Source organism: Anomaloglossus baeobatrachus, chromosome 1 (genome assembly GCF_048569485.1).
Source record: "Anomaloglossus baeobatrachus isolate aAnoBae1 chromosome 1, aAnoBae1.hap1, whole genome shotgun sequence".
In the NCBI taxonomy this organism is placed as follows: Eukaryota; Metazoa; Chordata; class Amphibia; order Anura; family Aromobatidae; genus Anomaloglossus; species Anomaloglossus baeobatrachus.
In genome coordinates this window covers 113,678,957-113,692,487 of record NC_134353.1, presented here as the reverse complement: position 1 = coordinate 113,692,487, position 13,531 = coordinate 113,678,957, and the positions used below count along the sequence as shown (strand labels likewise).

The following is a 13,531-nucleotide window of genomic DNA, read 5'->3' as shown; positions in this document are numbered from 1 at the left end:
TATTCACTGAGCTATCTCATGATCCAATGTTGTCCTAAATGACTGATGATGATAAATATAATCCCCTGTGTGTAATCCAGTCTCCATATAAATGCACCTGCTCTGTGATATTCTCAGTGTTATTCTTCAAGCACAGAGAGCATCATGAAGACCAAGGAACACAACAGGCAGGACTTCAGTAAAGCATTTGACAAAGTATCTCATACAATCCTTATTGAAAAAAATGACCAAGTGTGGAATGGACAAGGCAACTATTAGATGGATTTGTAACTGGCTTAATGATCGGAGTCAAAGAGTGGTCATAAATGGCTGCACATCCAGTTGAAAAAACTGTCTCAAGTGGGGTACCACAGGGTCTGTCCTGGGCCCCGTGTTGTTCAACATCTTTATCAATGATTTAGATGAAGGTATTAAGGGTAAACTGATTACATTTGCTGATGACACAAAGCTAGGAGGAATAGCTAATACTAAAGAAGAGACAGAGAGGATTCAACAAGATCTAAACAAGCTGGAACAGTGGGCAGCAACTAATAAAGAGAATTTTGTTTATTTACCGTAAATTCTTTTTCTTATAGTTCCGTATTGGGAGACCCAGACAATGGGTGTTTAGCTTCTGCCTCCGGAGGACACACAAAGTACTACACTTAAAAGTGTAGCTCCTCCCTCTGAGCCTATACACCCCCTGGAGAACCAGATCTAGCCAGTTTAGTGCAAAAGCTGAAGGAGAATAGCCACCCACAAGTAAAAACAGAGCAAGAACCGGAACAACCGGAGACTCTGTACACGACAACAGCCGGTGATAACACGCGGAACAAGAAACTGCCAACAGGCAACAGGGAGGGTGCTGGGTCTCCCAATACGGAACTATAAGAAAAAGAATTTACGGTAAGTAAACAAAATTCTCTTTTTCTTTATCGTTCCTATGGGAGACCCAGATAATGGGACATCTCAAAGCAGTCCATGGGTGGGAATAAACATAAAAACTAAGAAGTAGGCGGAGCCTAACTTCACAAATGGGCGACAGCCGCCTGCAGGATGCGTCTGCCCAAGCTCGCATCTGCCGAAGCATGAGCATGCACTTGGTAGTGCTTTGAAAAGGTATGCAGGCTAGTCCAAGTGGCAGCCTGACAGACTTGCTGAGCCGTAGCCTGGTGCCTGAAAGCCCAAGAGGCACCGACAGCTCTGGTCGAGTGTGCCTTGATCCCCGGCGGGGGAGGCACCTGAGAACACTGGTAGGCATCCGAAATGGTCGACCTAATCCAACGGGCTAAGGTCGGCTTAGAAGCAGAGAGGCCCTTACGCCGACCTGTGGTTAGCACAAAAAGAGGTGCACCGCCTAAGAGCAGCGGTGCGAGACACATAGATCCGGACAGCACGCACCAGATCCAGAGTATGCAACGCTTTTTCAAAGCGATGAACAGAAGCCGGACAAAAGGAAGGTAGGGTAATCTCCTGGTTAAGGTGGAAAGGAGAGACCACCTTAGGAAGAAAGTCCGGAGTCGGACAGAGAACCACCTTGTCTTGATGAAAAACCAAAAAAGGTGACTCCGAAGAGAGCGCAGCCAAATCAGAGACTCTCCTGAGGGAAGTTATGGCCACTAGAAAGACCACTTTCTGTGAAAGACGAAACAAAGAAACCTCCCTAAGAGGCTCAAAGGGGGGTTTCTGCAAAACCGTGAGAACCAAATTGAGGTCCCAGGGATCCAAGGGCCGCCGGTAAGGCGGAATGATGTGAGACGCGCCCTGCAAGAAGGTGCGGACCTGAGCCAGCCGGGCGATACGCCGCTGGAACAGCACTGACAGAGCCGAGACTTGTCCCTTAAGAGAGTTGAGGGACAGTCCCAGCTGCAGACCGGACTGTAGAAAGGACAGAAGGGTCGGCAAGGAAAAAGGCCAAGGAGGATGGCCGGAAGAGCGACACCAGGACAGGAAAATTTTCCAAGTCCTGTGATAGATCTTGGCGGAGGAAGACTTACGGGCCCGAGTCATAGTGGAGATGACTTCAGGGGGGATACTAGAATCCGTCAAGATCCAGGACTCAAGAGCCACGCCGTCAATCTGAGAGCCGCAGAATTCTGGCGGAAAAACGGACCTTGTGAGAGAAGGTCTGGACGGTCCGGAAGATGCCACGGCACCTCTACGGACAGATGGAGCAGGTCTGGGTACCAAGCTCGCCTGGGCCAGTCCGGAGCAATGAGGATGACTCGACGGCCCTCCATTCTGATCTTGCGCAGGACTCTGGGCAAGAGAGCTACAGGGGGAAACACGTAGGACAGACGAAACTGGGACCAGTCTTGAACCAGAGTGTCCGCGGCGAATGCCTGAGGATCGTGGGAGCGAGCCACGTAAACCGGAACCTTGTTGTTGTGACGGGATGCCATTAGGTCCACGTCCGGAGTGCCCCACTTGCGGCAGATTGACTGAAACACTGCCGGATGCAGGGACCACTCGCCACTGTACACGGTTTGACGGCTGAGATAATCTGCCTCCCAGTTTTCCACGCCTGGGATGTGGACTGCGGATATGGTGGACTTGGAGTCCTCCGCCCATTGAAGAATGCGTTGGACCTCCAACATTGCCAGGCGGCTGCGTGTCCCGCCTTGGTGATTGATGTAGGCAACCGCTGTCGCGTTGTCCGACTGGACTCGGATGTGCTTGCCCGCCAATAGGTGGTGAAAAGCTAGAAGAGCCAGAAGCACGGCTCTGGTTTCCAGCACATTGATCGAGAGGGCTGACTCGGACGGAGTCCAAGTGCCCTGTGCTTGGTGGTGGAGACATACCGCTCCCCAGCCGGGTAGACTGACATCCGTGGTGAGGATCACCCAGGACGGGGCCAGGAAGGAGCGCCCCTGAGACAGAGAGAGGGGCCGAAGCCACCACTGAAGAGAGCTCCTGGTCTGTGGCGACAGAGCCACTAACCTGTGCAAGGAGGAAGGCCGCTTGTCCCAACAGCGGAGAATGTCCAGCTGCAGTGGACGCAGATGGAACTGGGCAAAGGGAACAGCCTCCATTGACACCACCATCTGACCCAGCACCTGCATCAGGTGCCTGATGGAATAACGGCGGGGCCTCAGCAGAGGGTGCACCGCCAGTTGGAGGGACTGCTGTTTGACTAAGGGCAACTTCACAAGTGCCGGCAGAGTCTCGAACTGCTTCCCTAGGTACGTGAGCCTCTGGGTCGGAGTCAGAGTGGATTTGGGCAGATTGACAAGCCACCCGAATTGGGCTAGAGTGGCGAGAGTGAGCGAGACACTCCGCTGACAATCTGCGCTGGATGAAGCCTTGACTAGAAGGTCGTCCAGGTAAGGAATCACTGCCAACCCCTGGAAGTGCAGAACCGCAACCACTGCTGCCATGACCTTGGTGAATACCCGAGGGGCCGTGGCTAACCCGAAGGGAAGAGCCACGAATTGGAAATGTTCCTCTCCGATTGCAAAACATAGCCAACGCTGGTGTGAAACTGCAATTGGCACATGCAGATAGGCATCTCTGATGTCGATGGATGCCAGGAAATCCCCTTGGGTCATTGAGGCAATGACTGACCGCAGAGACTCCATGCGAAAATGCCGCACCTTTACATGCTTATTGAGAAGCTTGAGATCCAGGATGGGCCGGAAGGAACCGTCCTTTTTGGGGACTAGGAAGAGATTTGAGTAGAAACCTCTGAACCGTTCCCGGGCGGGAACCGGTACAATTACTCCGTTGGCCTGCAAGGATGCCACGGCCTGAGAGAAGGCGGCAGCCTTGGAGCAGGGGGGAGTTGACAGAAAAAATCTGTCTGGCGGGCTGGAAGAGAATTCTATCCTGTAGCCGTGGGAGATGATATCTCTCACCCACTGATCGGAGACGTGTTGAAACCAAGCGTCGCCAAAGTGGGAGAGCCTGCCACCGACTAAGGACGTTGCTGGCGCGGACAGATAGTCAAGAGGAGGCTGCCTTAGTGGCAGCAGCTCCTGCGGTCTTCTGTGGACGCGCTTTTGGGCGCCAGTTGGATTTTTGGTCCTTGGCTGAGTTAGTGGTCGAGGCCGAGGGCTTAGAGGACGACCAGTTGGAGGAACGAAAGGAACGAAACTGGTTTCCTCGACTGATTCCTACCCTGGACAGGTTTCCTGGTTTTGGTTTGTGGCATGGAAGTACTCTTCCTGCCAGTAGCTTCCTTAATTTCATCCAGCTGTTCACCGAACAGCCGGGACCCAGCAAAAGGGAGTCCAGCAAGGTACTTCTTTGAAGAAGCATCTGCCTTCCACTCTCGAAGCCACAAGATCCTGCGGAAAGCGAGGGAATTAGCCGAAGCCACCGCAGTGCGGTGAGAAGCCTCCAGCATGGCAGACATGGCATAGGATGAAAAAGCTGAAGCTTGGGAAGTCAAGGCAACCATCTCGGGCATAGATTCCCTGGCGAGGGAATGCATCTCCTCTAGAGAAGCAGAGATGGCTTTGAGAGCCCACACTGCTGCAAAAGTCGGGGAGAACGAGGCCCCTGCCGCCTCATATACAGATTTGGCCAGAAGGTCAACCTGGCGGTCAGTGGAATCCTTAAGGGAGGTGCCAGCCGCCACTGATACAACGGTCCGGGCTGAGAGTCTAGACACCGGGGGGGGTCTACCTTTGGTGAATGAGCCCACTCCTTGACCACCTCAGGTGGAAAGGGAAAACGGTCATCAGAACCACGCTTTGGGAAGAGTTTGTCAGGACAGGCCCTAGGCTTGGTCACAGCGGCCTGAAAACTGGAGTGGTTAAAGAACACACTCTTTGCTCTCTTAGGCGAGGTAAACTGGTGCTTTTCTGCCAGAGAGGGTTGTTCCTCTGATACTGGCTGATTGAGATCCAGTACAGAATTAATGGACGCAATCAAATCACTAACATCTGAGTCACTTTCGGACAGATCAATGGGGTATATGGAGTTAGCCTCCGAGCCCCCTGTAAAGGCATCCTCCTCGTCCTGCGAGTCAGCTTCTGAAACAGAGCCGCGGGACGAGGAAGGAAAGGGAGCCCTGCGTCTCCTCTTAGGAGGACGGGGTCTGGGACCAGATGATGAATCCTCTGTGAGCTCCGGTCCTGAGAGAGCCCTAGCAGCAGAGGCTCCCTGTGAAGGGGGCTGATGCATGTTCAGCAAAGTCCTGGACAGCTGTCCCATGGAGTCGGCAAAAGACTGGGAGATAGACCTAGATAAGGATTCTACCCAAGCCGGGGGTTCAGCCACAGGAGCCGGAGCAGCCGGAGAGACCACTGGGGGTGCGATTCCAGGCTGAGGCATCGTCAGGTTAGAGCAGGCATCACAATGTGGATAGGTGCTCGGTTCAGGCAGTAGGAGCTTACATGCAGTGCATACTGAATACACCTTTGGAGCCTTGCTCCTCGTGTGAGACATGCTGCTGGAGTGGGGGCTTTGCCAGAATGACCCCCAGAGAGTATATACAGAGGTCCACAACCAGAGGTTGTGGCTTACCAGACCGCTGGAGCGGTGTTGTGTGCCCTCCAGATCCCGAAGCCCGGACCCCCAAGCACCTCAGCAGGGAGGCTGCAGACCAGTGCTGATCGCAGGAAAAACGCTGAGAAAATGGCCGCCGGAGCGAAGAGAGGGGGCGGGACTTACTCTGGGAGCGGGATCTGGAGGGCCATAGAGACTTACAGGGGAGGAGACATGTGTCCCTTCCCTGTGCAGAACGGCCGCTGGGCGGAGCCGCGCTGTCCCTCTGCATGAATGACATGCGAGGGCAGTGAAATCGAAACTAGGCCTCCGGCGAAGCCGGGGCAAATTTGAGCGGTGCGGCCGGCGCGCAGGCACCATCGGCGCGGTTCTCAGGCGACAGCCAGAGAACCCGCCGGAAATGTCATAAAACTCACACAGCACACTCTCCCACAACAATAAAGTACAGGGACCCCCAATATATAAACGTCTCAGGTACTTAGCTTGCTGAGACGCAGGGTTCCAAGTCCCTGGGGATGAGTGCTCCGGTCCAGCAGGATCCTGAAGGGCTGCGGATGGAGACCGGTCTCCTGCCAAGCATGGAGAACCGTGCTGGCTCCCACTTCAAGCCAGAGCCCAGGTGGGATGGTGAAGGAGCACGGCATGTAAGGCTCCAGCCTAGGAAATCAACCTTAACAGCACCGCCGACACAGTGGGGTGAGAAGGGACATGCCGGGGGTCCAGACTTGGACCCGCTTTTCTTCAAAACTCTTTCCAAAAATCAAAAATTAGATGAGACTGCATGTGTGGATGTATGCCTCCTGAACACAAAGCGATAAAATGGCTAGATCTGGTTCTCCAGGGGGTGTATAATCTTAGAGGGAGGAGCTACACTTTTAAGTGTAGTACTTTGTGTGTCCTCCGGAGGCAGAAGCTATACACCCATTGTCTGGGTCTCCCATAGGAACGATAAAGAAAGAATGGTTTTTAACAGGGAGAAATGCAAAGTCATACATCTTGGCAAAAATAATGAAAAGAGCATATACAGCATGGGAGGAATAGAGCTATCCAAAAACATGTGTGAAAAAGACTTAAGTATACTAATAGATCACAGACTGAACATGAGTAAACAGTGTGATGCAACAGCAAAAAAAGGCACTGTTGGTGGGCCTTGAGGACTGGAGTTGGGGACCTCTGGACTAGATGACCCAGGAGGTCCACTCCAACTCTAATATTCTATGATTCTATGATACTGTTGTGGAGAAGTTTAAAGCCGGATTTGGTTGCAAAAAGATTTCCAAACGTTAAACATCCCAAGGAGCACTGTGAAAGCAATCATATTGAAATGGAAGGAGCATCATACCACTGCAAATCTACCAAGACCCGGCCGTTCCTCAAAAATTTCATGTCAAACAAGAAGACTGATCAGAGATGCAGCCAAGAGGCCCATGATCACTCTGGATGAACTGCAGAAATCTACAGCTGAGGTGGGAGAGTCTGTCCATAGGACAACAATCAGTCGTACACTGCACAAATCTGGCCTTTATAGAAGAGTGAGAAGAAAGCCATTTCTCAAAGAAATCCATAAAAAGTGTTGTTTAAAGTTTGCCACAAGCCACCTGGGAGACACCAAACATGTGCTCTGGTCAGATAAAACCAAAATCCAACTTTTTGGGCACAATGCCAAATTATATGTATGGCGTAAAAGCAACACAGCTCATCACCCTGACCACCCCATCCCCACTGAGAAACATGGTGGAGGCAGCATCATAGTTTGGGCCTGCTTTGCTTCAGCAGGGACATGGAAGGTGGTGATGGAGCCAAATACAGGACCATTCTTGAAGAAAACCTGTTGGAGTCTGCTAAAGACCTGAGACTGGGACTGAGATTTGTCTTCCAACAAGACAAATGATCCCAAACATAAAGCAAAATCTACAATGGAATGGTTCACAAATAAACGTATCCAGGTGTTAGAATGGCCAAGTCAAAGTCCAGACCTGAATCCAATCGAGAATCTGTGGAAAGAGCTGAAAACTGCTGTTCACAAACACTCTCCATCCAACCTCACTCAGCTCCAGCTATTTGCAAAGGAAGAATGGACAAGAATTTCAGTCTCTCGATGTGCAAAACTGATAGACACATACCCCAAGCAACTGCGGCTGTCATCGCAGCAAAAAGGTGGCACTACAAAGTATTAACTTAAAAGGGGCCGAATAATATTGCACGCCACAATTTTCAGTTTTTTATTTTTTACAAAAAAAGCAATAAATATAGTTTAACTTCACAATTGTGTCCCACTTGTTAGTGATTCTTCACCATAAAATTTTAAATTTTTATATTTATGTTTGAAGCCTGAAATTTGGGAAAAGGTTGAAAAATTTAAGGGGGGCCGAATTCTTTCGCAAGGCACTGTATATTGATGGCCGGACCAGACAATACGAGCACTTTTTCCTTTTGTGTCTCCCCATTTCCTCATAGATTGTTAAGCTTGTGAGCAGGACCCTCACTTCTTTGTATCTGTTGAATTGGGTTTACTCTATGTCGTTACTGTCTATACAATTCTCATCTGAAATGTAAAGCGCTGCTGAATATGTTGGTTCTATAGCAATTAAATATTACTAGCAATTTTTTTTGTTTCATTAATTGTCCTAGCAATCTTAATATTTATGTACACAATGTGCCCCTCATGAGGTCTTAGACTTTTGGCAGGCAGGCAGCTTCTAGGTTACATAGCACAGCTGATGGGGTCACCTAAATTGGCAAGCCCCCCCCAACTCCTCATCTAGAGGAACTTAAGTGGGATCCTGGGTTATCAAACAAAAGAAGAAGAGGGAGAAGTGGGTTTGGGCCCAGCTACGGATGCCAGGAGAAGGAGCTGTAGTCGGACGTTTGACCCATGAGATTGTCAGACACCTGAACTTGAAACATGGTTATGGATTTATCTAGAAGGTCACCACGGGAGGTAAAGTCTAAAGGCCCAGTCACACACGACTTACCAGCGATCCCGAAAACGATGCGACCTGATAAGGATCGCAGGTAAGTCGCTGGGAGGTCGCAGGTGAGATGTCACACAGTCAGATCTTACCAGCGATGCAGGAACAATACAGGTCGCAGTAGCCACCTGTATAACGATCTCAGCAGTCACTGTGACCCTGTCACACAGCGTCAAACACAGCGATGTGTCCTGCCCAGCAGGACATCACCTTTGAAGAAAATGGCCTGGACCATTCTGCAAAGACTAGAGATCTCACAGCAGAGGCCTGATCGCTGGTAGGTGTCACACATAACGAGATCGCTAACGGGATCGCTACTGCGTCACAGAAACCGTGACTCAGCTGCGATCTCGCTAGCGATCTCGTTATGTGTGATGGTACCTTTAGTAAATGGGGGATCTGTATGCCAAGGCCCTACACTTACCTGGGAGACTAGATCACTTTCATCAAAGAAGATGGACCTAGGGGGGATGGTACGTGGTGGCAATGCACTGTGCTCAGCCCAGAGATGTGGACCATCCGGTGACTATGTGCCTCCAACCAGCCGTGCCCGCAGCCAGGGCTGCCGCAGTGTTACGCCTGTCCCTGAAAGCCGGAAGAGATAGCGGAGACTCTGTCAGTGTCACCACGGCCTCCACTGTTGACCTACATAGCAGCAATCCACCTGAGCCACAGGGTATCCCTGCTGTAAGTAACATGGCGCAAAAAGCCCACTTCGTGGTGTATGTAAAGGTGGCCAACTAGAAGAACCCCTGGATGTGAGATGCCACAGAAGTGATGCTAGTCGTTCTTTGTGCTCGTTGCACGGAATACGTGCCAGACACTGTTCTGCGTTCCTGAGGACGGCCCCAGAGCAGAAGCGGCTGTCACTGGCCAAAGTTTTTGTGTTTTTGACCTCCCCACTTTTGTTTGCGCTTCTTGCGCTCCCCTCTACTGGAATGCCAAGAAGTTGGGCGGTAACGAGTCCGCTCATTCCCTGCCCATGGACACTGCCCCTTCAACACTGCCCTTACTCAATGGGTTCTACCCTAGCCCCGAAGACATTGCCATTTTATCCCAAAGACTCTGCCCTCCTTTTCCCAAAGACCTTTTTCTCCATGGAACTTTATTTACCCTTGGTGCTTCGGGTCAGTTTTGGTTTTTTTCCAGCACTGGCAACCACAGAAAGGGGAGGAGGTGGAAGGAGTTTCCAGACCCTGAGGAGTGGGTCCCAGACTGTGTCGCGATGTACCCGGACGAGTAGGCGCATGATCTGCCCGTGGCAGAGAGGAAAGACTGTCGCTGAATGGCGATTCATTTTAGGACTCCATTATAAATATTATTGTCTGGTACCCGGATGGTTGAGTGAACTCTAAAGTAAAGTGATGTCTTAGCATGCAGGTTTCCTTGTCTAGTGACGTTCTGGCCAAAGCATGACAGATTTAAGAAGGGAGGCATGTAGGAGGTGGTAGCATTGCCCCACTCCTACTGAGTGTATACTGTGTTCTACGTAAAGTGTTTTATTGCATATTGTATTTTTGTATATAAAGTGTGTTTGCCATGTGCGATTAATGCATAACTGGATAGGAATGTAAAGCACAGGAGTGTTAGCAGATTGTTAGCACTGCAGCCTTGCAGCGCTGTGGTCCTGGGTTCAAATCCCACCAAGGACAACATCTGTAAGGAGTTCGTATGGGTTTCCTCCCACAATCCAAAGACATACGGATGGGAAACGTAGATTGTGAACTCCAATGGGGAGTGTTGCTGATGTATGTAAAGCGCTGTGGAATTACCGTAATAGCGCTATATAAGTGAATATATTATATTATAGATATTAGAGTAAGGTTAGAATGCTAAGTAGGATATAACGTAGGGAGTGCTGGAGGGGATGTCAGTGGCAGATAGTTTCTTAGCAATAGAAGGAGTGATAGGTGCAGGTGCCAGCAGATCCAGGGATAGATACTTTGGTAACCTGGGAGATTTGGAGCACACAGGGAGGTGCGACAGACAGTCTGATAGGCTGGAGCCACACGGGGACTATTGCGATCCTCGCATGACAGTCTGCTCACGCTGGCAGCACAGCAGGAGCCGAGTGTCATTGCGACTGAGGTCCGATCGTGCGATTGGACCTCATCTGCAGGGAGCGGGCCAGCTCTGAGGAGGAGCGGGCCGGCACTGCAGAGGGGAGGGATTTCTCTCCCTCTCTCCTCCGTTGCTGGCTATTGCCATTCTCGCCCTGCACTCGCGGTACACCGGTGTACCGCGTGTGCAGTACGATTTTTCTCTTGCCCCATACACTTGAATGGGTGTGAGAGAAACAAGGATCGCATTGCACCAGCAGCATGCTGCGATTGTTTTCTCGGTCCGATTAGGGCTGAGAAAATAATCGCTCATGGGTGCTGGGACATAGGCTAATATTGGTCCGAGGGGAATGTGATATTTTATCACATTCCACTCGCTCCGATTTTAATGCCGTGTGTCTTAGGCCTTAACCAGACAGGCCAGCAGGGGGAAGTTCAGTTCTGCAGAGAGGTTCCTGGGGCAAATGAGCATGGTTTCAGGGTCCACCTGGGAATCGGGAGTTCTCCTCCATTGTGTCTCGAGGACATGGCAAGCCGCAAAGCTGAGAGACGGGGAAAAGCAGAAGTCAGACTCTGCTGCTGGAGGGCTACTACCCAGAGCGAGGGCTAGACAGGAAAGTACCCAACAGAAGAGCGGCAGCAGAACGGGAACATAGAAGGAAAGTGGCCATGTCTGTCCAGGAGCTGTCTGTCATGAAGAATGCTAGCCGGATAAAATGTTTGTGGTTGTGTTGCAAAGAAACTGCCTTTGTGATGTGTTATCCGGCTAGGTCTCCAAAGGTGACCGACAGTGGGGTGGCGGACGGGCCGCAGAAGGTGCAAGGAAGTGTTGCACAACCCATTCAGGGTGGAACATATGTACAACTTCAGACTAAGGAAAGGGGGAGTGGAGCCCTGCCGGCCATCACCTAGCTCCCCCTTTCATAGCTCTATCATATTTCGCAGCGCTTTACATTATCATCACTCTCCCCATTGGGGCTCACAATCTAAGGTCCCCATCTGTATGTCTTTGGAGTGTGGGAGGAAACCGGAGAACCCGGAGGAAACCCACACAAACACGGGGAGAACATACAAACTGCTTGTTGTTAGTATCCTTCGTAGGATATGAGCCCCAGACCCAAAAGCAACAGAGATAACCACTGACCAAACACATATAGTGATAGTGGGTTGCTGGTGGTCGTAACCATGGATACTGAAGATACTCCAATGCCCTGCACATGAGGTAAGTGACATAGCTAAATCAGGAGAACTATACTACGTTTCTCATTGGAGATATTTGCTAATATTATTATTATTACACCTACTACATATTAGGATCTTGGAGATGGGAATACCCCTTTAAGGATTCAAGTCAGCAGTTACATGTGCATCAGTGAAGATGTATACAGACTGGAGAACCCCTTGAAGACATTCAGTACTATGAGTATTGGAGGGAGGTGACCTCAGCCCTGCTCCACTTCACACTCTTTTTCTGCTGTAAACTGCAGCAGATTTGCAAAAAAGTCCATAACCCCCCAGGTCTCTGCATTATGGTACAAGCAGACTATTTTCTACACTAAAAAGCCACAGAGACATAAATACTGGAGCAATAGTTACCATCATCATCTGCCACCAGGGACAAACAACCTAATAAAGTTTTGTTGCATGAATACTTAAAATAAAAAAAGTTCAGAGGCTGTTTACATCACGTGGTCAGTGCGTCTCAGCCAATGAGCGCAGAGTAGAACGTTCATGCAGGTGACAGTCGGAATTGACCAATGAGCGTCTCTCGCGAGCGTGCAGCAGGAGCGTTGAACCACAAGTCCCAGCATGCGGCCGAGTTGCCATCACTAGCTCCTGCTGCACGAGGCCGGCTGTCCTGCCCGTGTCACGTGGGCGGAGCGCGCCGCCGATCGGTGTGTGACAGCTATGTAAATGCCGCTCATACGGCCCATCCGCACGGCGCCCGGTCCGCACATCCACCGGAGCCCCGAGCCCTGAGTGCGCTCACACCGGCGGCCTGCACTCACCATGACCGGCAGCTGAGCTCTCCTCTCCCGCCTCTGCTGCTCCCCTGCGCCCCACGCTTGGCGCCAACTGTCTACGTTCAAGCAGCAGCGGCCGCCGGGTCCCTCCCACCATCTCCGCCTCGTGTGCGACTGACATGCGCAGGGAAACGGGGTCACTAACCACAGCCCACCCGGCCTGGGGCGGAGACCCTGCGGAGTGCGCGCAGCTCCCTGTGCATCATCTGTGCTCACCCTGTACTGATAGCACAAGGCTGATGTCTTCACAGTTGTAAAAAAAATTCTACTAAAAAAAGCTAGAATATCTGCAGCCAATCACATTAAAGCTGCCCCAGTCCTGTGCCCCTCAGTCCTTCGCCCTCTCACTCCCTGTGCCCCCTCAGTCCCTGCACCTGCCCCCTCCCTCGTCCCTGCGCCCCCCTTCAGTCCCTGCGCCCTCCTAGTCCTGCACCCCTTCAGTCCCTGCGCCCTCCTAGTCCTACACCCCCGCAGTCCCTGCACCCCCATTCCCTGCATCCCCCCTAGTCCTGCGCCCCCCTAGTCCTGCACCCCCTCACTCACTGCACCCCCTCAGTCCATGTGCCCCCCTAGTCCTGCACCCCCTCAGTCCCTGCGCCCCCCTAGTCCTGCACCCACACCCCCTGTGCCCCTCAGTCCCTGCGCCTGCCCCCCTCCCTCGTCCCTGCGCCCCCCTTCAGTCCATGCGCCCCCCTAGTCCTGCACCCCTTCAGTCCCTGCGCCCCCCTAGTCCTGCACCCCCGCAGTCCCTGCACCCCCATTCCCTGCACCCCCCCTAGTCCTGCGCCCCCTCAGTCCCTGCACCCCCATTCCCTGCACCCCCCCTAGTCCTGCGCCCCCTCAGTCCCTGCACCCCCTCACTCACTGCACCCCCTCACTCACTGCGCCCCCCTAGTCCTGCACCCACTCACTCCCTGTGCCCCTCAGTCCCTGCGCCTGCCCTGCCTCCCCCAGTCCTGAACCCCCTCAGTCCCTGTGCCTGCCCTGCCTCCCCCAGTCCTCTGTCCCCTCAGTCCCTGCGCCTGCTACACTCCTCTGTCTCTGC

General features: G+C 52.0%; 1 protein-coding gene across 1 annotated transcript in view; it reads right to left on the bottom strand.

Moving 5' to 3' along the window:
- Positions 1–12,589, bottom strand: part of RFC1 (replication factor C subunit 1) — a 191,754-nt gene extending 179,165 nt beyond the window's left edge. The window contains exon 1 of the mRNA XM_075346966.1: positions 12,472–12,589. Within this exon, the coding sequence (XP_075203081.1) occupies positions 12,472–12,474 (3 nt within the window). The 5' untranslated portion in view covers positions 12,475–12,589. The remainder of the gene's footprint in view (positions 1–12,471) is intronic.
- Positions 12,590–13,531: the final 942 nt, after the last annotated feature.